This window comes from Cyanistes caeruleus, chromosome 5 (genome assembly GCF_971803275.1).
Source record: "Cyanistes caeruleus chromosome 5, bCyaCae1.hap1.1, whole genome shotgun sequence".
NCBI classification, from domain to species: Eukaryota; Metazoa; Chordata; class Aves; order Passeriformes; family Paridae; genus Cyanistes; species Cyanistes caeruleus.
In genome coordinates this window covers 59147871-59175024 of record NC_141705.1, presented here as the reverse complement: position 1 = coordinate 59175024, position 27154 = coordinate 59147871, and the positions used below count along the sequence as shown (strand labels likewise).

The 27154-nt window shown below is 36.2% G+C and overlaps 1 protein-coding gene across 5 annotated transcripts in view; it reads left to right on the top strand.

Moving 5' to 3' along the window:
• The window catches only part of LRBA (LPS responsive beige-like anchor protein), a 367479-nt gene that overhangs the window by 228898 nt on the left and 111427 nt on the right, over positions 1-27154 (top strand). For all 5 annotated transcript variants that reach the window (XM_086889595.1, XM_086889593.1, XM_086889594.1 and 2 more), the window contains 4 exons: positions 16606-16723; positions 17713-17815; positions 19032-19147; positions 21427-21539. In XM_086889595.1, coding sequence (XP_086745721.1) covers positions 16606-16723; positions 17713-17815; positions 19032-19147; positions 21427-21539 — 450 coding nt within the window. The remainder of the gene's footprint in view (positions 1-16605; positions 16724-17712; positions 17816-19031; positions 19148-21426; positions 21540-27154) is intronic.

Sequence of the window (27154 nt, the reverse complement as noted above, 5' to 3'; positions counted from 1 at the left end):
CACTAAAGAACACAGCAATATTGGAGTACACATTTTATTATATTAAAATTTGTTTATTCTGGGGTGTTTTTTATCCCAGAGATGTTTAATCTTTGCAGCTGGATGATTTTTGGAAATTATTATGAAGCAGAATTAACAAACTGAGTTGTTTCTTCTGCAGTGTATTCCTGTAGCTGCAAAGAGCAACTGTGCTAGAAAACAGCTGTGCAGTGGCAAAGATATTTTCAGAGGCACAAAAGCACACAGTGGTTCCTTAAACTGAGAGGAGAGTTCCACCACCCCATTAGTGCCAGTGGGATCTCATACTGAAAGAATTGATTTGGGGCTCTTTAGTAATTTCTTCCAACATCCTGGACTGCATTAAAAAAAGCTGTGACCAGCAGGTTGAGGGAGGTGACTCTCCCTGTCTGCTCTGGCCCTGTGAGACCCCACCTGGAGTACTGTGTCCAGGTCTGGAATCCTCAGCACAGGAAGGATGTGATTCTTTGGAAGCAGGTCCAGAGGAGGGTCCAATGATCAGAGAGATGGAGGAAAACAGGCTGAGATTTGGGGCTGTTCAGCCTGGAGAAGCGAATGTTCCAGGGAGACTTTAGAACAGCCTTCCTGCACCTAAAGAGGGCTTGAAAAAGGAGGGAGAATGAGAGAATGAGGACCAATTTTAAATGATAAGAGGAAAGCTATAGATTAGATGCTAGGAAAAAAAAAATCTTTACTCAGAGGATAATGAGGCACTTGAACAGGTTGCCCAGAGAAGTGGTGGATGCCCATGCCAGTGTTCAAGGCAACGCTGGATAGGGCCCTGAGCAAACTGACCTAGTGGGTGGCATCCCTACCAACAGTGGGTTTGGAAGCAGGTGATGTTTAATCATAGAATTACAGAATCTTTTAGGTTGGAAGGAACCTTCAAGATCACCAAATCCGACCTTTGACTGATCACCACTTTGTCAACTAGGGCACGGCATCGACTGTCATGTCCATAAAGGTGCTTTCCAACCCAATGCATTCTGTGATTTATCTGAGAAGTCAAGTTAGGGAACTGACCTAACAGGAAGTGACCTTTTCTTACATGAATTTTTGCAAGGGTGATTCCCTGAGTCATCTATCTCTGGGCCCATAGGAATGTTAATGGCAGGAGAAAGAAGGCAGCAGGACCATACAGTTTGGAGCAGGCCATGCCATTCTCATGGCTGCCACCTGCTGTGGAGCCATAGCCATAAATTCCACCTGTAGTCAAATGCTGGATTAGGATTTTAATTGAGATCCTTTAAATGGGTTGGAAACTTAAATGGAGTGTGTTGTGACAAGAATCGAGAAAGTGGAGAGTTCAGCCCTTGCAGAGGTAAATAACCTTGTTATCAAGAACGGTGTCCTTTGGGAAGAAAATGTCTGGTATTAAAATAGAGTAAGATATAGATATATATATTAGTATTGTCAACTGCCACTGATTTCTACTGCTGTTTTAATGTAATATTTTTGTGGGTTTTGTAAAAAAATACACATATGTGTTTGTTGTTTTGGGAATGATACTAGTTACTCTTTTGGCAGTTTGATATCTTTCTGTGTATGTTGGATGCAACATCATTTGTAAATTGTCTCTGGATTGCTTTTCAAGCACAGGTCCTAAAGCAAGGATTCATACTCCAGAGAATACAAGCTCATTGATATCTCAAATTGTGTCCTTATGTGGAAGTTGATTGTTCTAACTTAACACTGAAGTGTTAAAGCTGCTCTGTTCCATGTTCCTGGGCAAAAGTTGTGTCTTCTACCACTTCCCAACCTGCTTCTTGTAGTCCTTGCAGGATAATAATCAGATAATACTGGTATGACGCTTCCCCCTTGATAAAGGAAAGGTCTTAGTTTGTAAATATTGAACTTTTACTGAGTCTCTGATAGCATCCAGAACTTCATTCCTGTAATCTTAGTGAAGGGCTATATGATCTCTATGGCTGCTGGTGCACCAGTGCTATTTAAAAAACTGCTTTAATTATGCTAATTACATGTAAAATTTCTTTAATGTCTTCGTATCTCTTGCATTTAAGAACATGGTGCAGAGATGCTTTTTCTTCTCTGGAGAAAGTGTTCTGGACAGATAGTACTTGGAAAGTAAGAGTTAACTTTTACTTTTTAAAAATGATGGCTATTGTTTTGGGGTTTTTTTTAACTTTCAGATTTTTAATTTTTAAGTATTTTCAGGTCTAGTGTTCTAGTCCTTGGCCCTGTACTTTGAACCTCAACATAACTAGTTAATACTGCTAGAAAAGTCTTACAGGAGCCCAGATAAAAAGATTTTGATAAAGTAATAATATACTAGTTAGGTTAATTTCTTTCTTTGGCCTGTGTTTGTTTCTTCTTAGCATTATGGAGTTTGGAAATCATCATACAAGCTCTATCAGTCATCTGAAAACTGGAGCCAGTTTTTTTGAATTTGCGTTTGAAAGAGATTCTAGTGTTAGTTTTCTGAACAGTTTGCAGAGCTGCATAATATTTTGATTTATTTTAGTTTTTTTTAAATTTATATTTATTGCCAAATGTCATGTGCATAAAGTGAAAAATCATACCGTGTAGCATCTTTGGAAGTTCTCTTGGCACATTCCATCTAAATTACTTTAAACAACTCTATCTGACTGCTCTTTTCAAAAAACCCTGAATAATTACTATCCTGAATTCCAACAATCTACACAGGTTTGCTGGAGAGAGGAGTAGATAAAGCACATGTTTACATGGCTTCCACAATAAATAGTCTCCCTATACAGTTTGCAAATAGCGATTATAATTTCATGTTAATAAGATGCAGGAGAATGTGCTGAAGGAACAGTGCTTTGCTGCTTTTGTCACAGTTTCATCAAACTGATTTTGTCAGCACTGGAGCATAACCCTTGCCACATCAGTTTGAGTGCTTATTAGGCAGCCGATTTGTCTGAATCCTCATTAAATTGATTAACTCATTTACTTATGGATGATGACATGTTATCTGGTACGGGAATGGTGGTTAGAGGCTGGAATCAAGACTCTCACTGACTTTGTTAGTATTCAGCTGTTCATTTGTTTCTGCAATAAACTGCTGCATTCGAGTACTACAGCAACAATAATTTGCATTTTGCTGAAGTGTGGCATCAGCTGAAGGGGTGAACTTATGTTGTGTAAACTTGCATATCTGTCAGTCAACTACAGACAGCAGTTTAGGAGCTTCACAAGTTTACAACCTGCTCCTATTCCCTATTTGTTTCACTTGGGTACTAGACTTTCTCATAAGAGCCTAAACAGTTCTCTCGAACATCTGGTTTAATATATATTAAATATAAAATGGGAAACAAGGAGAAAACGTTCTCAGTTAACACATTCAGAAGAGGGAGATGTTGTTAAGCAGGGATACTTAAAGCACTTTGCTAAAAGACAGCTTTCAGAAAAGTGATCAAAATGTAAAAAAGAAATCAGTCAATGATTTAGATCAAATTCTGTGTATTCACAGTTTAGAAATTTGTATTTTTACAGTTTGATATGTTGATATGCCTCTAATATTTTAAGGTGCTGACTGTGTGCAGGTTTTGGATGCCAGCTGCTATTTTGGTGGTTATATGTGAAACTAGAAAAGAAAATTTAAGCATGCAGGGTTTAGCAAATAATAGAGTATTTTGGTTGAATTCAGTGACTCTGCATTTAAGGGGATGACAACCATATTAACTCATCATAATAAACATATTAACAACATAATAACTATGTAATTTTCATTCAAGATCAAATTAAATTTGGGATAGCTCAAGAAACAGTGGATTATTTCAAACTTTGTGAATATGACAAAGCCTGAATTCTTGAGCGGCCAAATAATTTATTTTGGTGAGAATTGCATTTGCAGTTCCAGGGTTGGATGTGCCATGAACACAAAGTGGCATGAAGATTCCCTATACTTTGGTGAAGCAGAATGCTTTTTGTATTACAGGGGTGCAGAACAAGCCTCCTCTGGGTTGTGTCAATATCGGAGAACCACAGTTTGCAAACACCAGACAGAGATCTTTGTCCCTAAATGTAGGACCAGAAGCAACAGCTGGCTACATGTTGGCCAAACTACAAGAAAATAAATCCCAACACACTTTGAAAGATGAAAGATGAAATTTGCAACATGAAACTAGCAACTATCTGTGGTAGTGAGTCAGACTAAAACCATTCCATCTCCTTCACCCCTGCATCATTGTCCTTTTCCCTGCCCTAGGTGACTTTCTATCTGAATACCTGTGGAACTCCAGCTTTACCCCATGGCCTCAAACATAGTCCTTGGAGAAAGGAGGGATTGGGGTAGCAGTAGGAAGAGATTGGGGATGGATAAGATGAGGAGCAGTGTTGCAGGGCAGCCACCTGCATCCTTGTGAAACTGCAGATTGAATGGAAGGTGCTAGAGCATGAGAGAGGAAAGAGTGTTGGAATTGTTTGGGAAATAAGGCAAGCTTTTAATGGACAAGAGATTTGGGAAAAAAAGTAGGTCATTAAGGGAACTGTAAAGGTGATTTTACAACTTACTGTAAGTTAACTAGAGCTGTGTGTGTAAAGTGAAGCTTTGTGCTTCACTTTAAAGGATAGTAGTTACTTAATTTTTAAAAGTCATTAGTGTGCATTTATATATACACTGTAATACTAACTATTGCAAGCTTTTTTGATAATAAAAAATACTGTTTCCCCTGTTCAATCTTCTTGGCCTAAAATTAGGATCGATGATGGTCTTAGGGTTCTTGTAAGGTTAATAATAAGTTTCTCTAGAATTGAAATGAGACCAAGCATGGGAAAATACCCTGTCATTGTAACAATTGTACAATATTTGTGTTTGTATTTGTTTATTTTGATATGCAGTTTAAATGAGTCAGTCAGACCAGTCTTGTTTCACTGAGAAGGTGAACAAAGTGCAGATCTTGCCTCCTTTCTGTAAAAGAGATTACTGTCACTGAATTAAATAGAGCTAGAATTTCACCCACCTTTTCATTTTTTTTAAGATTTTTTTTTTGAGGAAACAGCTCCTAATGCATCATATTTGGGAACTTTTTTATACTAGATGAGGTCTTCTAGAAATGTCATTTATTTTAGTTTACTAATATATTGCCTATACATTTGGAATGATGGGGGGAGTTTACAGAAACAAGTTCTTTGACTCTTATTTCAATTCTATAGATTCATATCGTAGAATATTTGCAAAGTGCATATGGAACACAGATAATATTCAAACAGGAGGCTGATGACCAGCATTAAATTACTAGGCTCTAAATTTTTCTACATCCACCTCTTTTCCTTCTTCACTTGCTCTGACAGTTACAGACTGTTTCTCTAATAGGGCTTGCATTTGAAGATAAGCCTGCATGTAAACAAATTAACTTTTCTTAAATGGAGAGTCATTTCATCTGCAATAATATACCAATTCATAAACTATCAGAAGCATATTTTTAAAGAAAGAAAAAGATAAATGACCCATTGTATAACACTTACTATTAGGCAGACTAGATGTCCCTGTGTTCTGGGAGATAAGACTCTTGTATTATTACACCCTAATAAAATGAGTTAATGTTTTAGTATCAGAGATAAAAGGACAGTTGGATATATTTAATAACCAAACTGAGAAACACTTAATTTTAGTTGTCTGTAGCAATATAACACAAATTCCCCTGTAAAACAAATTGCACTTTTGGAATATACTTTAATGTGCATTCGACAAAGGAGAAAATGAGGTGATTGAAGTTCAATTTGTAGCATGTTATTAACCATTTCCGCTTGACTAGATGTGTAAAAGGATAATGGATGAGGGTTTTATTATTGCCTTTCTGCTAAAATGAAGTGGTGTAAAAGATAAGGTGATGAGATTAATGAACATAAGGAAAAGGCGTAATCAATCAAACTCCAACAGGGTGATGAGATGACAGTACTTAAGATTTGCAAGGAGACATGTTTTTAAAAGTGGATTTTATCAACACTGACATTTTGTTTAGGTGGAATGCTAAGAAGCAAATATTTGCCAATTTTAGTTATTTTTTGGTGGGTTCAGTTACTACTGTATGCTTGAAGCTTCAAAAATTAATGTAACAAATTAAATTTAAATCTATTTAAATTTAAATCTATTGTTAAATTTAAAATTCACATTAAAACCCCCTATATGGTTATTAAAGAAGGATGAACAAATACAACTTTTGTCAAGCAGGAAGGATGTTTTATTGATCAATTTGTCAGTTCTTCACTGGTGGAGCACTCCTAGATGTGTCTGGATGAGTTATTTTTAGTCTGTACTGCTGCCTCAAGTTTTGCATCCTAGTCATTTCAGCATTTCAGTCACTGGTTTTCATGTGCTCAAGGAAGAGTGAGAAATGCTTTCTTTGCCCTGTAATAAGTTCTCAAACATGAAACTCCACAAGTTTTCAAGTTCTAGCTCCTCAAATAGAAAATTGATTATTTTGCAGCAGTAAATCTACTGAAGTTTCTATCTCTAAATGTGTTCTTCTTTGTAGGGTGAGATATTTTATACTTCAGATCTCAAATCTTCTTTCCTCTAACACATATCTTAAAGTTGTTACCCACTTGAATATCTATAATGCTAACATGCTGTGGGAAAAAGAGATTACAGGTGTTTTACTTGTAAGTACTTCAGCTAGATAAAACTCTAAAGGCAGATCTTTTGCCTGAATTTTTTTTTTTTTTAAGAAAGAAATAACATTTAGTTCCACACCAAAAATCACTTAAGAACTGCAAATACCACTGGAAAATCAGTTTCTAATGCCTTTAGTTTCCTGCTCCTTTTAAAAAACCATACACCTTTTTCAAAAGGTGGAGCCGACTAGGAGGAGAGCTGTTATCCAGTTAGGGTCTTTTCCCTGCTTGAGAAAAGATTTAAGAAGGGCTCCCACATCATTCTTTCAAATGTGGTAAATTTATTTGAAAAGAGTTGCCTATTAAAAGGCTGCCTTAAGTGAGTTTTGTAAATGAAACATGCACAAGCAGGATAAATTGCTGTATTTTTACAAGGAACTTAGTTCTGGGCAGCACTCAGGGCAGAACGGATAGGATATTGCTATGGGGTTAGGATTTCCTAAAGAGTAGCAGTTGAAAGTACTTTTTGCTCTTGACTTCAGCATTTATTAAACACTGTTAGGTACTGGCTGGAAACTGGGGCTTTTTCAATACTCCCACTTGGACTTGGCTTTTTCTGGCTCTCAGGAAAACTTCCAGTTGTGCAAAACAGCATTGTGGGTTTGAAAGACAAATGCATAACACAGACCAGATTAAAATTCTTCACAAGAGCTAATATTTTCACATAGACTTACTGCCCTCTCTCCTCCTGTCATCTGCAGAATTCTTAGATAGGCTTATTTTTTATTGGGCCCTCAGGAATATCAAGTTTTAGATTTAATACCCCAGGGGGAATGGCAAGGCAAATCATGTTGTTGGATCAATTGTTCAGCTATCCCCAGACTGCTGTCTGTGTATCTGTTACACTTGAATCACATTTTCAAGCCTTTCTTATCAATCATTTGGACTAGAAATGCAGTTTAATTTTCTATTGCATTTTTAAGCTGAAATAAGGGTTATGTTCTTGTTCTGTTACTCCAGAATCGTAGATGTGGTTGTAGACCTCACATTAGCTGTGCCTCTGTTAATCTTGGGAAAGGGTCTCCGCTTGTAGGAATGCTTTAAAGCTGAATTTATATTACCTTAGTTTAGCATGTACTAAGATGAGTATCAGCAGTTGTTGTATAAAACATCCTCTTCAAATGGCTTTTTTTTCTTTAAAAACATGGGCTATGTTTTAACTGGACAAATTATTTCTATGGGTAATCTTAAAGGGTTCTCCCTTGCAGTCATAGGCCTTGGTCAATGATTGTTTTCAGTCAGTTCTTTCATCTGAGAAATTAACTTACTTTTACAGGAATAGAAGACAAATGTAGGAATACAGGTACAAAATACAAAGTATGCTCATGTGGGACTTTGTTATAAAACAGAGCACATAGGAGACGTGTCCTTTGATAACTAAGATCAATTCCTCTATTTTATTGTCATATCTGTATTTGCTTTGGTTTACAGTAAATGAACTTGCAGTGAGTGGAGAAGGGCTTGAGCAGTGAAGGTTTTATAGCAGTTCTGTTCTACCCTCTTTTCCAGCATCTGAGGGCAAGAGGGAAAATTTATTCAGTATTATATAGAGTCCTGGGCATCCCAAATGAGGCAAATGGATGTCAACCCCTTCAGCTGCCCCACTTTACTTGAAGGGGATTTGGTTCCTGCAGCACTTGAGAGTCTCTGCAGCACAAAGGTGGCATTAAGCCATTTTTGCATCCCCATCCCTTTGCAAGGGACATCTTCTGTGCCACATCTGTCATGGAACACAGTGCAGAATCTTCCAATGTGAAAGGCTGGCTTGGCAGCTCTGGAGTCTGACTTTTCTCCTTGCCTTCGAGAGGCACATCTGTTCTTCTGTGTATGGGCTTGCTTCCCATTAATGAGCTGATCAGATGCAGTCTTTCTTGATGACTGGTATTCTAGCTTCCTGCCAGATGTGTGGGGGAGGTTTTGTTTTGTTTTGTTTCTGATGATGGGATATGAAGGTCAGCTTACAGGTCACTGATTTAAAAAAAAAAAATCCTTCTTTTTTGGCATCAAAACTTCTTTTTCATTGCCCATTTGCTTTCTCTCCTTCTGCAAGATCAGATGGAAACAGCAGACTCTGGACAGCTGCCAGTGTTGCAGGTGTAGTGGTTCCTTCTTGGTTGTAGTTGCTGCTTCCACTTGCTCATGTTCTGACTGGAGAGACCTTTGCTGGCTACACAGAGAAGCAGCCCATGGGAGAAGTCATATCCTGAAAGTGGTGAAATAGGCAGGTGCAGGGCATGGCAGTGGAAATCTGACATGCCTATTCTCATTTGCTGTTCCAAATACAAATTTGAAGAGACATTTACAGCAAACATGAGCCTTATATTTCTAAAACAGAGGCTCCCCAGGCTAGTGATCACAGCACCAGCCTGACAGAACTCAAGAAGTGTTTGGACAACACTCTCAGGCACAGGGTGTGACTCTTGGGGATATCCCATACAGGGCTTGGGAAATTCTGTGATTAAAAAAAAAAAATAAAAAAAAAATCAATGTCTAAATGTCCTTAAGAGACAGCAAAACAAAGATGGCTCCTGCATTGTTTTCTGTGCCCTGCCTTTGAGATGTTTGGTCCTGCTTCTCACATTTCACCATACGTAGTGAGTAGTACTGCTGTGGATATAAACTGCTGTGAGTCTAGCAGTTGTCCTCATTTTCAGATTCTGTACTTGTTAAAGATCAACCAATAGTCTGATTATGACTATCCTCCAACATTTTTCTGCACTAGAAATTTTATAAAAGGAGAGAGACCAACCAGACTTTAAACTTCAAAAATCTTTAAACTTAAGAAAAACCCAAATCTGCAACATTTTTGTCATTATATAAAAAAAGAAATCTCTGCTTGATTCCTTTTCACTATTTTTCTGGCACTTCCATCTTCCATCTTTGAAAGATTTTGAGAGCTTTTTTTGAAATATTTTTTTTTTAATTGCAGTAGAGTTACAACATCATGGCATGGCTTTGAGCCACTAGTCCTATGCTGTCCCACTTCTTCTAGGAAACTTTCTATATGATTTATATTTTCAAAATATTGATTATGGTCATACTTATCGCCTTGAAAACAAAGATTTTTCTTTTTTTTTTTTTTTCTTAATGAGAATACCAGATTCTAGGGAGTGTGCTAAAAACTTTTGAGGTTAAGATTTAAAAGAATTTTTATTTTATAACTTCCTTTCCAATAATAAAACATTTCTATAATGAATTAAATCTGAATTTGTATTTCTTTTTTGTGTTCGCTCAAAAGGAGACAGGGAGACAAATTAATTGATCTGTTTTTGGAGAGTGAAAATTTGGAACATCTAAAGCTTCCTGGTTTTTGTCTTTTAGTTGTCTGCATTAATAAAATTGAAGGTGAGCTAACTAACAAGGCAGCAACAGTTGTGGTAATACAAAGTTATGCACAAAATTTCTTGAAGTTGTGAAGGACTTTTTTAACCCAACTAGACACCTGCTTCTCAGCTGGATAGATAAAATAAGGACAAAGGGAGTTTTCCCACCTAGTTTTCCAAAATTCTGTCTCACACAGGGTAATGATCATGGAATGCACCACTGCACATTCATTACTACAAAGTCTTAATACTGATAATACTTTATTTCAGCATTTTTAATCCAAATTCCACTATTTAATGTCACCAGCTTCGTTTGACAGCTTCTATACAGAGAGAAGTAATTTCATGGAATTCTGCTCATTGTTGCTTATGCTCTCTTCTTGAGCTCTTGCAGGTAGTGTCATTTTTTCAATGTATACAAAATGAAATCAAAACAAGCTTTTTTTAGTATTTGCACTGTGTCTAACTGATGGAATTCGTTGACACATGAAGTCATGAAGTTGTATGATTTAATGCAGCCCACAAAGGCTATGCTGAGTTATTTTTAAATGATTGAAAGATTCTTGGTTATGATTTGTTGTCTGTATCATTTTACATACCAGGTATATGAATGAATGTCAGTGCTGTGGCAAATAGCATAAACAGGTAACCCTGGTAGAGGAAAAAAAGTTGCCCTACTCCAGGTGATGTAAACATCTGTATGAGGCTTTCGTATCTACCTCTTGAGGAGCAGGTCCAACTAGCTCTTAAATCAAAATGTAACTAAATCAAGATATCAGTCAACTCCTACAAAGAATCTGTGAATTCCTGCAATTCTGGCTCCTTTTTATCATAAATAAACCTGCTGTCATATTTTCCAAACACAGGTGTAACTTTATGTCCTTAATCTTGCAGGGTTTGGACAGTCACCCAAACCTATGTTAATTTTCTTCTTTTTGAACTTCCACTATCTGAGGCTGGATAGTTTACCTTGCATGACTGTCTTTAGCAATCAGATGTTACTGTTCTTTGGGTTAATTAAATGTTTTCTGATAGTGGTAATGAACCCCTGCTCTCTAAAACCCAGCAGGGTTAATCAAGAAGGAAAAAAAAAATGTTTATGAGACCCAGTTGAAGGGAATAAGAGAATTGGTACTAAATTTGCTAACATTGTATGCAGGTTTATTAGTCTATGTGAACTGTTTAGAACCACGTAGTCAAACCAGAGAATTTCTAAAATACAGGCTCCCCCAGTAATTTTATTTCCAAATTAGATTAGGATAATCAGAAGGTTATCTCTTCTGAGAGTTAATATAAGATCATTTTCAAAAAATTTACATTGCGTATTTTTTCACACTGAAATATAGCTCAAGTGGCAGGATAAAGGGAGAATATATATTGTGCATTCCTCTATTTTAATAATCTGGGAAATGTTTTTCATGTCATCACAAATTTACTGATATGTGATCTCAGACAGACTTTATTCTTATTATTCTTATTATTTCCAAGCACATAGTGTTTTATTTGTTTATTGGGTAGAGAGAAATGATTTCAAAACCGAATAGATTTAGAAGCACAACTAAATCCTAGCAAAAGATTAAACTATTTACAGGTCCAAAGGCCTTAAGGTACTTGAGGCTAATATAAACAGCATACTGTGAAATAGGAATTTCAGTTTGTGTTAAATCTGTCTGTCCCCACCAGCTTCAGATAAAACAGTTCTATCCTCCTTGAGCACATCAATTTGCTAGTCAGTGGTTCATGTATCAAAGAGCATTCTGTGAAAATATCAATATCATTGGTTAATATAAATGAAATTAATTTTTAAAGCTGGGCTAAAGGTTGACATCTGAAAAATTGCATTACTTTGCAGAAGAGAAATTTCTGTCTTCCAGTGAAATTTCAGGTCATAAGGGCAAGTAATTTTCACAATCTTCAATGGGAACCAGTGAAATATGAACTTCATTGTCACCTAGCCCCAAAGCGATAAGATAAAATGAGCTGATACATCATTTGCTGTGGTTTTATCATCTCCTTCAGTAATTGGAAGAGAAAACATAAGAGTCCTTTACTACCCCCCTCCCCAATCCCTTCACCACCCACACCCAGGCATAAGCCATTTTGCTCTGATCAATACAAAGGTCACCGAGTGTTTATTTATTTATTTAATTTTTTTATGCTGGGTAAAACTGTCTGGTGGAACATTAAAGTAATGAATATGTTTAATTGAGTTTGTCACCCATGAAAATGCTGAACAGGATTGTGTAACAGACTGTGCAAGCTCACACAGGGCACTGGTTGGGAGGCTGCTGCTCATTGCCTGTGGATTTCAGTGTAATAAATTTGTAAATATCTGAGATTTAGAACATATTTGTTGTCTCTCTGAGAAATCTAAAACAAACTGATAAGCAGCTCTGATTTATTGAAGAGCACATTGATATTTAAGATTATTAACAGTCTGATCTAATTCCCTGTTAATTCAGTTGTACTTAGCTGTATTTGAACAAAGAGCAGAGTAAGACCCTTTCACTGTGAATCCTGCAGCCAGGAACTAAATAGTACCTGGACAGTAGAATCCAAGGATCCTCGGTTGCAAGGCTGAGGTTAAGGTAGAAATTCAGGTTTCTTGTGAACCAAGTTTCAGACTTTGTAGCCCCTGAGTGCTGTAATTTTGCCTTCCTGAGTAAAAATGACCCCAAATGACCTGGAATACTGCTAGAATGCATTTATAAACTTTATCTCTCAACTGTAATCAAATTAGAATGTAAATTAAATGTTCTATATTTTTATTCAGTGGGTTTTTTTTTTTTCTTCTTTGTCTTATATTATAACTTGTTTAAAATTACACAAATGTGCATCAGCCTTTTAAATAAGCTATTTAGCTTTTATTTTACTCATGGCAGTTAAGTTGGCTGACATTAAAGTAATATAATTATTCAATTACTGTTTCAGTTCTATAATCCATTTTCAGACTTAATTACTTCTAGCCTATTCACATTTTCAAGATCAATAGTACTTTTCTGTAAAATAAAATGAAATAAGTTGATTGGCTTGCTTAACAAGTAAAGCAAAATGTTCATTTAGTTTTCAGTAAAATATTACTTTTCTAATTCAGGAGGCAGCTGTAGTGATGGGGGAGTTTTTTTAACTATTGCATTAAGTCTTTGACAGTAGACATTGTTTATGATAAACATTCAAGGAGGGTTTTGAAGAAAAGGTAGAATGGGGCAATTGTATTAAAAACTGTAAAAATGGCAGAATAGCTTCCAAGTAAATGAGCATTTTAATGTTGGGAAATTAGCTGATATGTGACTGTAAATTGTGAGCACTTAATTCTGTATGACCTTAATTTGTGGTCAGCACTTTGCTACCTGAGTTTTCATGTAACTCTGATTTCAGAATCTCCTCCAAGTAGAATTTGAAGCTGGCTGTTCTTTACTCACTAATTTCTTAGGGAGTTTCCTGCAGCTGTGCAGTGTTGGGGCCATCAGCATGAATACAGCAACTGAGTACTGGTTCAGACCTTCATTTCTAATACTTGAAGTAAAAGAAGGGACTTTATGCAAAGGGAGAAGTAGTTTTGTATTTTTAGTAATGTTGTCATGACTCCTGTTCATCTGGTATTGCCAAAGTCTAATTACAGAACAGTTTGTCTGATGAGATTTTGGGAACCGTACAACTTTACAATTGCCTCATTTGTTTATGTATTTGTTTAAATGAAATGGTAAATAGTATAAATTGTATTTTCTCCTGTAGGGTGTTGTGTATTTTGAAACAAATGAAATGTGCAGAGATTGAACTTCAATCTGATGTGTTAAATCAACTGAAATTCTGTAAATACTTTCTCACGTGGGGAAGGCAGTACTATTTCTGCAGATTAAATTAGATTGTAATTAGTCTCTGATTAGTCTCTGCTCCACAACTTGTTCCAAAAGTGGCAGCGACAAAAGGCAGAAATGAGTTGGTTTTAACTTCAGAATGTTATACAGTAGTATGAAGAAGATAGTTGTTCTTAAATTCTGAGGTGGACCTCTGTATTGTGTGGCTTACGGGTGAAAACAGGCAAATGCAAAAATAGTTTTTGAAAGTTGTAATTCTGATGTCAAAAGTGATCTAAGAAAACCCAACAAAACAAACAAAAACCTCAAACTTTTGTTTGCCAGAATAAAAATGCTGAATTAAATTTGAAGAATGAGCCAGTTTCTACAACTAGGAGTTTCTAATAATACTTTCTATGGAATAAAAGATTGCACTGGATTTTCATAAGGAACACTTAGCAATACACATGAAAGAAATGTGTTTGTACTCTGGACCTTTCATCTGCTCTAGGTGGAGTGATGAGTGGGAGCAGGGGCAGTGCTGCAGTTTCCATGGCAACTGGTTCACTGGCAGGCTAGACCTCTGTCTAGGGTGCTGTCAGTGCGCCCGGAGTTTCAGACAGCCCAGTGTCCCAAAGAAGGTCTGCTCCCACCTAATCCAGTTTTAATTGAACTCCAGAGACTTTGAAGTGAGGCCGCAAAGCAGGCAGACCCTGCTCCAGCCCGGAATGAAGGCCTTGCTCAGCACAGCCTCAGCTGCTTGTGTCTCCTGATCAGTTTTGTTAATGAGTGCTTCAGATAATGGTTGCAGAGGTGGCTGCTGGTGTTTCTGTGGTGCAGTCCCAGTTCCTGCTGTAAATCCTCTCTCACTGAATTCAGTAACTTCACCGCGGCTCTACGAGGTGCACAATGCAAGCCACCTCTGCTCTTTTCAAGTTGGTGCTTTTCCTTCCAGTTTTGAGGAGGTTGGAAACAGCAAGGTCTGGGGCTTGTGCAGGATTCCCACTCTCACCGAAAATGCTCATTTCACAGGGTAAAAGTAATAATTATTTACTGTGCTGGTTTTGCTCACAGCATCCACACAGAGTTTGAATTTGCCATGCGCAGACCGATGGGGTGAAACAGGCTGTTGTGTTTTATTGTTACAGAAAACTGGAGGTTACCACATTGCTGTCTGTGTTAAAAAAAATCAATCATTGCAATTAGAAGCTCCAGTTTCAAGATCATATGGTGGATGAATAGCAGCAAAAAGTACTAAGAGATTTCTGTGCATGAGCACTGCAACTTTGTCTCCTTTGTAAGCTCTTTTGATGTTGTATTCTTAGAGGATATTTATATGTGTGTGACAAAAGCCAACTGCAGTGGTTCTGAACAGCACCACAGAATTATACAAATCTGCCAATTAGTGTGGATGGGCTATGGGTGTGCTGTGAGAAGTGTCAGTGTGACCCAAGTCTGTTAGTTCCCCAGTTCCAGAAATGTTTAGCAACCACTGACAATCTCTGGTCCTTTCATCACTTTTCTAGAATTTTGTACTGGAATAATTATGTAGTTTTTCCTTCTCTTTCTGTGTGTACGTGTGTGTGTGTTTGCTGGGAGAGAAGTTGACTGTGGCACTTGTATTGAGGTGAAGATGAGGGATTAAGTAAAAGGAAAGAAGGTGTGGGGGATGATAGGCTTTGTATGTTCTGATCTGTGCTATCAGCTTTTGGTTTGCCAGTCTTGTTTGCTTATAATTCACAAAGCTGGTGCAATATTTTGTGCTGTATTGTGTAGTGCTTTTATAATGCATCTGCTCCCTGTGCTACAAAAATGCAGGTTTTATTTGTCAATATATGCTACATGCGAGGCAAAACCCTCCTTTGTTAAAAACCTGTAAACAAATTATTGGTTTCATTAATAGTCTTTGTTATATTAAGGACTTGAATTTCACTTGTTTTGTTTTTATACACAATATATTGCTCAAGTGAAACTGTGGTAAGAGTGATGTTAATAAGGATTGCATCTGAGTCTCCTTTTCTGTGATGGATTTTTTCTATTAAGTGTTTGGTAAAATTGACAAATCTCAGATTTTCCTTCTCCTATAATTTGTTAATCTGAGGTAGAGAAGTATCCAGTCTCTCTGTCCCTTAACACTTACATGATTAAGCTTTGAAATGAAAAGGAGAAAGTGAAGCAACAAAGAAACAAAGTGGCTGAGGACTGAAAACGGGATTAGTTTGAATTGTGAAGGCAGACTAAGCATCTGTGTCTGTCAGATGGGATGACAGGAATTGTAACAAGTTACTTTGACAATCGCTTACTCCATAGAGAGATTATGCTGAGTTCATTTGCAGGTTTGTGTTTAACCTCAGCTGACAAAATGATACTTAACCTCTTATACAGCAAACCTTTTACAGTTCCATAATTAGTGAATGCTGCCTTAATGATAAACCTAAGGAACATTTTATTTTCTTTAAAGACATTTTTTTCTTGCTTATTTGTTACAGGCCTGTTATTACAACGCTGAAGGGAGTGCAGATAGATGTAGTGCTACTAGATATACATCTCAGAATAGGGTTTTATGCTTTGCTGAAGTGCTGAACATTTAATAATGTTTTTGAAGCTCTGAAACTGTTATGAAAAATAGATAAGTGTCTTTAAAGGAAAAAAAATGTTTAAAATATTTGACATGAGTAATTGAATTCAGGAGTACAAAAATGCATTAGAGATTCATAAGATGATTTGAAGTTCAGCGCATTTTACTTTTGTTGCAGGTTTTGGAGGTAATTGGTAGAATCCATGTTTCTGGGTCAAAGAGTTTCTCTTTTGCAAGGTATTACCTGTCCAGCTAACATATTTAAAACATTCTCTCTGTCTCTTTCTCCTAGATTCTGGCATATACAGAGGGACTCCATGGAAAATGGCTCTTCTCAGAGATTCGATCTATCTTTTCCCGACGTTACCTCTTGCAAAATACAGCACTGGAGATATTCATGGCAAATAGAGGTACAGTGAATTTAAAGAAATGACAAGTGTGGATGTGGGGACACGTGCATTCTGTTTGGATGTTTAGTCACGTCTGTTTTGACATGGATTTGCGTAGATAGAGGAAGGGCTTGGATTAAATGTATCAGTATTTAAGTCAGTATTTTTTTATAATTTAGTTTCTCCTTCCAGGTTTTTTTTTTAATGATAAATTATGATGAAACATGAAAACTGTGAATTATCAATGCCTCACTTTCATTTATATCCACGTGTTTATTTGGCATTCTCTGAGGAGTCCTGCTCAAGACAGTCCTACCTCTGATCTGTTACGCATAAAGGATTTTTTTATCCCCTTGGAGGGTAGATAATTGTTAGTTGTACACACCAAGAACAATGGAATGAAATAATTTCACTACTGGATTAGACCAGTGACTTCCCTGCCTGTCATGCTTTATTTAAAATGTAGAGCATTTTTCTGGTAATGATAATGTCCAACAGAATATTAATCATATGCATAAACACTTGTACTCTCTGAAGTCATAAATGGCCACTAGTGATACCATAATTAGATTGTTATTTAGATTTTTAGGTTGCTGTTTCATAAGTGTCATTCACATGTTTCAGACGAAATAGGAAGACAGTATTTTGAAGACTACTACTAGAAAATATCTAGAAAGTAAATTAGTAAATGTATGAACCAGTTAATACATATGTTTTTTAATTAGTTCTAGACAGTCAATCTGTGCATATAAGTTTAATTCCTATTCATAAAGGAAAACAAATGTAGACCTTGTAAGATGTGCAACAGTGACAACTTCTGTTGAAATTCCTATTATAAAAGTGTGATATATTAAAGGAGTTCTGGAGATTAAAAAAACCAAACAAATCTACAATGATCTGAAGGAAACTTGTCTGATCTGTTGAACACTTGAGCTTAGGGTTGCATTGTGTTGGTTCAGCAAGTCTAAAATGTATAAAATCATGCTATATTTCAACTCTCATACTCACAGTGGGTGTCATGTTCAACTTCCCTGATCAAGCAACAGTGAAGAAAGTGGTTAACTGTCTACCTCGGGTTGGTATTGGTACCATCTTTGGACTACCCCAGACCAGGTATTTCATAATTTGAGTTTATTTTATCTGTCAGTTCTAAGAGTTTTATTGGGTTTTTTTAATCAAACAAGCTTACACAGTATGAAGCATTTACACCTGCTGGTTTATATAACATGCAGCAGGAAACCCTTAGGGAGTATCTTTTTTGTTGTTACTTTCAATTTTTTATTTTTAATAGATTCCTGTACATAGAAATGGGATTAAAATAGTTCAGGATGTTTTCTGATATTATTTGTTGCTTTTTTATGAGTCCAGAATAAAAAAATCTCTTGGATTGCAATTATAGCCACTGCATAAGAATATCAGGATTTCTATTTACAGAAACAAATTCTGTGTGAAAAATTTTAAATGTACGTTGAAGACACATTTGCTCAAGATTTCACATCCATTTGTATGAATTAATTTGTTTGCAACATAATGGGGCTTGTTAAAAAAAAGTTACAGTTTCCTTGAATTGTTTACCAATACCTGTAAAGCTTTGTTAGCTAAGACTACTTATAGATTTCTTTTCTTCCTCTTTAAGTGATGTGGGTTTGGTATTTGCAGATGTTTTTGTTATGAACAAAACAGTCTTGGGAATTTTATGATAAACTCTTCTCTGTTTAATTTATCACTCCAAGGACTGACTCTACAGTCTTCTTTCATAAACATTAGGAAATCTGGCATCAAATTCTGAAAGTTTGAGTTATTTATGACTAACTCTTCAACACTGCCCAGAATTTAAATCTCAAGAGGATGGACTTCATAATGAAATTCTATCATCTTATCATTGTTTTCCTTTGTTCTTGAGGGATTTAAAAAACCTCTCCTTAAAGATAACTTTATTCTTACATGAAATCTAAAAGTACATGAAATCTAAAAGTAATTTTCTTATTTAATGATATTCCAGCTCTCTAAATCTCCAGTAACATATTTCTGTAATACATCAAGCCATCATGGAGCAGCTGAATTTGCACAGCTGTAAAGGTTTCTGTTGGAAATTTTTCAAATCTTGACATATCCAGCTGTCAGATGCTTTAATTTTTTTATTCTTATTAGATTATAAAACTTTAAAAATGAACTTCAAGTATCCAAGTGGCATTTTGATCTCAAGAGAAATCTAGCATAGACCTGGTAGAAAGAATGTGTACTACTGCCACTAAAAATCAGGTATGTAAAAAAGGAAGACCCACACAGGTTTCTCATTATTTTTTTCCCAATTTTCTTTTGGTTTCAGACGCATTTCTTTGGCTAGTCCACGACAGATCTTCAAAGCTTCCAATATGACTCAGCGGTGGCAACACCGAGAGATTTCCAACTTTGAATACTTGATGTTTCTAAACACTATAGCAGGTATTGCTAATTACTGTACATCCAAATTACTGTAATTACACAGAAAAGGAATTAATCATGGCACAGTCTCAACAGTCATAGGGCACAACTAGATTTTGCTCTTTTAATGAGTAATTTTTTCAATGTATGATTTTGTCCTGAAGAACTTCACAAAAATCGTTTTAAATTTCCTTTTTTTGTAATTGTATTTATAGTTATGTAAGACTAGAGAGGTATTAATAACGCTGTACTGAGCTGCACTTAAAATCAGAATATCATGACTGTTTTGGGGGGATAGGAACTATATAGATTGTCAATTATTTAGGAAAGCCTCAAACATAGGAACTTATTTATCTTCAGTATTCTAAGTTGTAATTTTCATAAGTCTTATCCTCCCTAAATATCATAGATGCAATAAGTTCTCTGCAGGGCTGGGAAATCTCAGCCAGGGAGCAGGAGATTTATTTACTCAATAAATACCACTGTTACAGGATGCATGGTTGGTCTCAAAAAAAGGTGCAATGCCTGGATTCCCAGTGCTGCTATTCTAAGACACCCTTAATCCAAACCCAACCCTAATTTGTGTCCACTTATTTTTGTCCTAACCACTCATTCTGTAAATACTAAGCTGTATTTTGTTTAACCCATCTTACCCCATCAGCTTCTAACCAGCTGGGCTTCAGTTTACTAAGTGGAGGCTGACTGTTGGGTCTCATGACATCCCTTTTATTTTCCAACTTATTCTGTCCTCTGAGCAATTTAGAAAATTTCTCAATTTTCAGCTGTTTTCTGTGGTATTGACAGTGGTGAAAGGTCTGTTAATTCCCTTTCAGGCTTGGCTCTTGCTAACACGATTGATATAACAAATGCCTGTGCTTGCACTAATTGCATTTTATACAAATGGTCAGTTTTGGTGTTTTCTGTAATCAGTCATCAAGTCAGAGGTGCCAAGATGCTGGCAGATTTTTAAAAGTAAGGGTCGATCTGCTTGCCTCGTTACTGCTCCAGCTGAATGAGGCACATCATGACACTGTTTCCTGTGGCTCTAATGAATGACCCTTTTCAGCTTTAATATATTACTGAAATAATAAATTGAATTCTTATCTGCTTGGTGTTTGAGGTTAAAAGAAGCAAAAAGATAACATTATGGAAAGAGGGAAAGTTGAGTTGCCCGTGATAGGGAGTTAAAAGAAAGATAGTTATCCCACTGTCATGTAAGTAACCTTAATCCTCAATAAGGGAGAATGTGCAATACAGCCAAGTGATTAGGGAAAGACTGACTCTACCATTTCAAAATTTTGCAAACCAGCATGGAAAAATAGTTTGGTTACTCCATTACCAATGGAGTGGTATTAGAAAACCAGAAGAAGAAAAGCTTTGGTGGAAGTTTAGAAAATGTTTTCTGACAACCTTACAGGCTGGATTGTAAAATAATATTCCTGGGGGAGAGGTTAAAGCCTCTCTTTGGAGACTTCTAAGAGCAAGCTGAACAAAATCTCAAGAACACGCTGATTGAAGATGATTTGAATAAATGAGCCTCTGCAACAATATAACAAAAAGGGACAGGATGAGTGTAAAAACTGCATTTTTAACTTAGAAACCCGGCTTTGGGGTGTGTATGTCTGCATGGTATATGTTTATTCTGATTGAATATTTTGGTTTTACTGGAAGAAGTGTATTATTTCCATCTTAGATACATGCAGATGTACACATGAACCTGTATCCAGACCAAATTTTCTGTCATGGTAAATGTCGGCATATCCATAGATGGACAATGGGCAAGGATGAATTTCCCTCTAGATTTCCTTTCTCTAGATAGAACAGTTATTAATTGAAAAATTCTTTAGTCTAAATGTCTGAGCTACTTCATTCTTCTTTCACATATTGTATTTAAGACAGTATGTAAAAAGAATGCTTTATTTTTTAGTATCAACAAAAATCATTGACCCTCCATTTTTTCAAGTGTTTCACCTTAAGGAGACAGAAGACAAGATGATGTAAACAAAGAAAGGATAAATGCTTAGGAAATGAGTGAAATTAACTGTGAAACTTACTGTATGCAAAAGAGTTTACAATTAAAGTGAAATGGGCTGAAATGTTTTAGATTAAATACTAGCATATTGACAACTTTTCCATTATCATTTCAATAAAGAAATTATAATATTGAAATGATAACAGATCTGATATAAACTGCAGTTCTTTCAAACAGCTTATAAAGTTCTATTGTTGTATCTTTAGAGACACATTTTGGTTAAATATAACTCCTTATTCACAGTGGGGGATTTTTTGTCGTTTGTCAGGTCGAACTTACAATGATTTGAATCAGTACCCTGTCTTCCCTTGGGTTATCACCAACTATGAGTCAGAGGAATTGGACCTCACACTTCCTAGCAACTTCAGGGATTTGTCAAAGGTATTTGTCATCAAATATACCTTTATATTTTTATCATAGCAGTTTGCAGTCTTGTAAGCATTTTCTGCTATGTTTAATACATTAATGTTACCTGCACAACCATTAACAGTGTTTAATTTCTTCATGTGTGTACTGATTGTAGGAATCAGATTGTGTAAAAATTAATGCATTCTTATTGTTTCTGATTGTATCAACCTAATAATTGTTGTTGGAAGGTGTTCCTAGTTGGAACATAGACATAGACATTTCATTTCAAATTTTAATGAAGTTAGAAATGCTGAGTTTGTTAAAGATTAAAAATTAGCCTTTTTCTGTTTGTTTTTTCTGATGAGAATTGTGCTTTTTGTAGTAGCAAACCTTGCGATACTATTTTGTTTTAGGTACTTTTAAATCACTGCCCATATTCCAATGAGTAGAAACTTTATTTTATTACTTCCACTATGTAGCCTTTCTGGTATGCTGGATTAATTCAGCTGTCCTTTTTCAGACAGACATTGGCAGGTTTGAACAACTTTTCCAAACAATTCCTTTCTGGCAGAGTAGCCTTGTGGGTTTTTTCAGCAGTCCCCCCACCACTTGCAGATTCGATATACAGCCTGTTTATGGAATGTGATTATTCTCTTGCAATACTCTTCCAGAAAGGACTATTTCATTTTTCAAATTAGGAGTATCTCTTATTTTCTCTGCAAAGACTGGGTGCACTGATCAGCAAGCAGGATCTTTTTCTAAAAGGTGACTTTTATGGGAAATGATTGGCATGGAGCAATATATTAGCAATATAGCTAATTAGTAGAAAAGGTAAGGAGAGTATTTTAATGATAGCTTTTTTGTTTTTTAAAAGTCTCATATAAATCGGTAATTTGCTACTAAAAACATCCCTGTGGACATATGGAAGCTTTAGAAGTTTCTGCTTTCAGTTTGCAGTTGATTAAACTGCACCTAAACATAGGTGTGTTAAAAAGATTAATTACTGATTTAGTATTTTAATCTTAAAAAACGTACTGTATAGTCAGCAAATATATAGACAAATAAACACACACATATATATACACATATATCTATTTGTATACATATTTGAATATATGTGTGTATGTATATATTTGAAGACTGTACCATGCCTTTTGAATGTGTATATGTACATATTTAAAGCCAAAGCAGAGATTCTGAAGTACTATTGTTATAACTTTTCCTAATAGTGTTATTTAATGTGAATAAGTCATTAACTCTAAGGTCTCAGAGAATGTCTGCCTGAGACAGATCCACGTTCATGTGTAAACGTGCACATATTTTATATTTTAACGAATCTTTAAAAGGTAAACATTTATTTATTTTAAAATATTTTTTTCTTGTGGAATTCAATAAATGCTATTTAATAATCCCCTGGCCAGAAAGTATCTGAAGGTAGTTTACAGCCAGAAGCATCTATGACCAAGCTAGAGTACTCTTGTGAATTGCACTTAAATCAGCATTGAAAACTTAAAAGTAACATCAGCTCTGGGTACCTTGAGTTAGTACATAAATTAAACGTACTAATCATTAAAAAATTCCTTGGTGATGACATGGTTTTTGCAACCTCATTTTCCATTAACTTATTTCTAAGTGATGCTTCTACATAGATCATGTAATTGCTGAAATAACTGGAGACATGGAAAAGGATTCTCTAGGTGCTGTACTTCTGAGGGGTCTGCTTTTAATTGTATTTTCATTTGTAAAAAGTCAGTTCAATCAGCACTGTAGTCCTGGTCTTTCTTCCTGCCTGAAACAGAACATTCTTCCCTCATTTTAAGTCAGGTACTGCACTTACCTCCATTTGAGAGATTGGATAGTAAACCTGCTCTATCTCTATGTGGTTTTTTATTAACATTGACTGGTTATATGGTTTCTCTGTTCATGAAAGCAGTCTTTGAGGAGGATTGCTAAGTGTGCTTTCAGTTCTGAGGGAATCTTTCCATTGCTGGTGCTGAGGGAGGACATTACTTTGAGATTGCATCTCTGGCTATATTCAACCTTCTCAAGCATTTGCTGGAAATCTGGGACCTTTAAACAGCACATAGTTATTGCATATATACTATATATATATACATACACATGAGAGTCTTTATGTCATACCTGTTTCAAATAAAGCAGTTCAAGTTTTTGTTACTGTTTGGGCATTTCTAGCAGTATCAGCTCCAAGTAGCTTAAATGTTAAGCTTTGTGTCAGAGGATGAATTTGTGACAAGTATCTGGAAGACCTTGCTAATATTCTGCTATGAAAATTTGTGGATGTCATGTATATTGTGATATTTTCATTGTAGCACTATTATCTTGGGGGGGTAATGCTTCCAAATATGTGCTAATTATGTATTGTAGCATGTCTATGCTTTTGCACTGCTAAAGCTTGTAAAAATATTTAAAGATATTTCATTTAAATATCTACATGGTTTTGTCAGTCATTTCTTCTTTCCTTCTGGATGCCCAGAAAGTCATCACAGTTTACTGCTCCCATTGTGTAAAAAAATGGAAACTTTGATTTTGATCTGGCAGAAAGGAAGTCAAGTCAATATCTTTACTTTTTTTTTGGTGCCTAAGACAATGAGAATTTCCTTTTTAAAAATTATTTAGAAATTGTAACTGAAGTGTCAAATCTAAGTAACAGTTTTTTTAATGTGTCAGCTAGGAGTCCACAGTTAGTACAGATTTAAAGAGCTGCAGAGTGTAGGTTAAACTAACACTTTATTTAAGCAGCTTCTTAGGGCACTGTTTTGAACATCAGTCACACAATGATAAACCAAAGCAACTGAAATGGATTGTGGTTAATATTGCTGTCAGCCTGACGAAGGCTCCTGACAAATGCCAGGAGTGCACTGCCAGTCTCTTACCCTGCTTTGACTCAAGTGTTTGTTCTTTAAGAGGTGACTATGGTTTGGAATGAGTACTACATACTGTATTTATAGAGGTATATATTTTATTTACACAACAGGCACAGTTTCCCACCAGAACGTGGGGCTTTTTCTGCATTACTTATGTTATTCATAAGAACATTCTTTTCCTTATTCAGTCAAAGCAATAAATTGCATTGTATTTCGGAGCTTGGGTAAGGAAAGAAAACAGAAGTAAGAATACGTGGCAAATACTGAGATATGGAAGCATGATTTTATACTTTCAAAAGTTTGTTACAAGATCTTGCTATATGCAAGGAGCTGTTCATAATTTTCCTCTCATAAGGCACAACATTTGTGTAAGATCATAAACTGACACTACTGGGAGAAGAAATTTATGCTCTCTTAAATCTTCTTTTCTCTGCACTATAGCTACATGTGTACATAATAATATTTTTATTCACATCTTTATCTATTCTATGCAATATTTGCTAAATCATCATCAATTTTATAGGGGCTGTTATGTATTGACTTCTTTTCCAGTCAAGTGTACAAAAGCGACAAATAGATCTCACCTTCAGTGAAGTGAGGTGTTTAATTGGTATGTGGGAGCCACTAATAAAAACACACCTTGACAGAAGAGAAGTAATAGATTTTTTTACTATGAAAAATTAAAGAAGCTTTGTTGTTCTGATGTCAACTTTGCTGTTGGGTGTTCTTCAGCATGCCAGCCTGAATTTTGTTGCAGGGTGCCCATTTCAGGAGCACAAATGCACTGCATGTAAAACTTGTGCTCCGTGTTTTCCCTCGTGTGGAAGCAGATTGGGATAGACATTGAATTTGCTTAGTTATTTTCCTCCTGGCAAAGAGATAGAAACTAAAAATGTTTTGATGTGAATCTATTACAGTTTTGCAAATTTTTAAAAGAAATCTTTTTGTCTAGAGAGGCATTAAAATCTGTACAGATATGCTGTGAATCAAGTGCTTTCATGTAGGAAATGTAAATTACATTTTATTCAGCTCGTGCTGAATACACACAAAAGGAGTGCACTTAAAACTGATGAACTCACCAGGACTCATTGTCCTTCTAAGCATGAAGTGTGTTCAAAAATTGGACATTAAAGGAGGATGAGAGAAACAGTGTGAGAAATAATAAGAGTGGGTGCAATGGCTGTGCCTTATTTTGACAGGCAATTACATCTGGAATTTAGGTGCTAAAACTTTTGAGGCTTGGCACTGCTGGGCTCAGCACCTGTCCTGGCTGCCTTGTAATTGGTGTTTCAGGTAGGAAATTTGTCATCTGTATCTGTGACAAAAGATGCCACTTAGTTAAAAAGTATTCCAAAGTCAGACAGGATAACCTCAGAAGGAAGGTACAAATATTTTTTCTTTCAGGATGCTTCATATGAATCCCTGCTTGAAACAGGACATTACAGGAAATAAAATACTTCAAAATTTGTATTGAGATCCATGGTACTTATGAGAAGGTCCATTAAATTTTCTAGAATTTTGGGTATCTCAAGGAAAGTGTTAGAGGTATTAAGACCAGCCTGAATGATACCAGGGATATCAGTGATATCTGGAAAGAACACGTTTTTCATTATTCATTTTATATTCTGTTACGGATTTTGTTATTTTTAGGATAAAGTATATTTACCAGATCCTCTCCATTTTCATGATTTTCTTGTGAAACACACATTGCTTCTTGGCGGAGAGGAGCACCTCATCCTCCCTAAAATGTAGGTTGACCAAAACATTTGACATAACCATGTTGGGAGAAAGTTTTAGAAGAAGGGAGGCATACAAACAAGAAGTATTCTGAGCAGAATCTTTCTTATGTTGGTTCCATTTAGAAAACCATAAAAGAGAAAATTCTAGCTGGAAGAATGAAGACTCTTTTCCTGATCTGGTTTATTTGCAAACACAAAGAGCTGAAAAGGGACAGTGGGAAGAGAATTGTAAAGATTGTCTTTCAAGGAGGCTGTGTAAGATTATTAAGTTCACATCCCATGACAGTGCTAGAACTTTAGGACTATTATGGGCTCTCTTTGTTTAGATTGGATAATCTGTTTTTTAATTAGAAACAGTTCAAACTAAAGTGTTGAGTAGTCTACTAGATTCCCTTGAAAGTTGTGACTTAATGGTATAATTTTTTCCCAGTTCTAAATGGGGAAAAGTGATTTTGTGAAACTCTGGAATGCCAGTGACACTCAGATGCTGTCATGAGCGATCAAGTGGGTCAATTATCCTTTCTGACAGCTGAGCCGATGTGTTGTATCATTTCTGGAAGCACACTTGCCAAAACTGGGAGACAGAGCTGCAAACGGCCCCATGGGTCCGTGGCCGATGTGCCACAGCTCTCTGTCCCTGTCCCTCTGTCCCCAGCCCGTGTCTGCAGCACCAGGGTCAGGGAGCATCCCAGAGCCAGCCTATTGTCCGCCAGCCTCGGCGCCTGGGCTTCAGCACCACGGACAGGGACAGCCCGAGACTTTCGGGGGAAAAGCGCAGGGATGGGCACAGCTACGAGAAAGACCGATTTGTTTAAATTAAATAGCTGTTGGTGGTTAACGCTGACTTACACATGGTCCTTAAAGGCACTCAGCTGTTTGGATTTTAGTGTCAATTTCCTGTTTCGCTTTAAGGATGGAGATTGAGTTGATATGTTGATTTGAGTTTCATGCAGCATCTATCTCAGGACCTTTTTTGTAATAAACAAGTGATTTCCATGTATTTTCCAACAAACATGTGATTTCC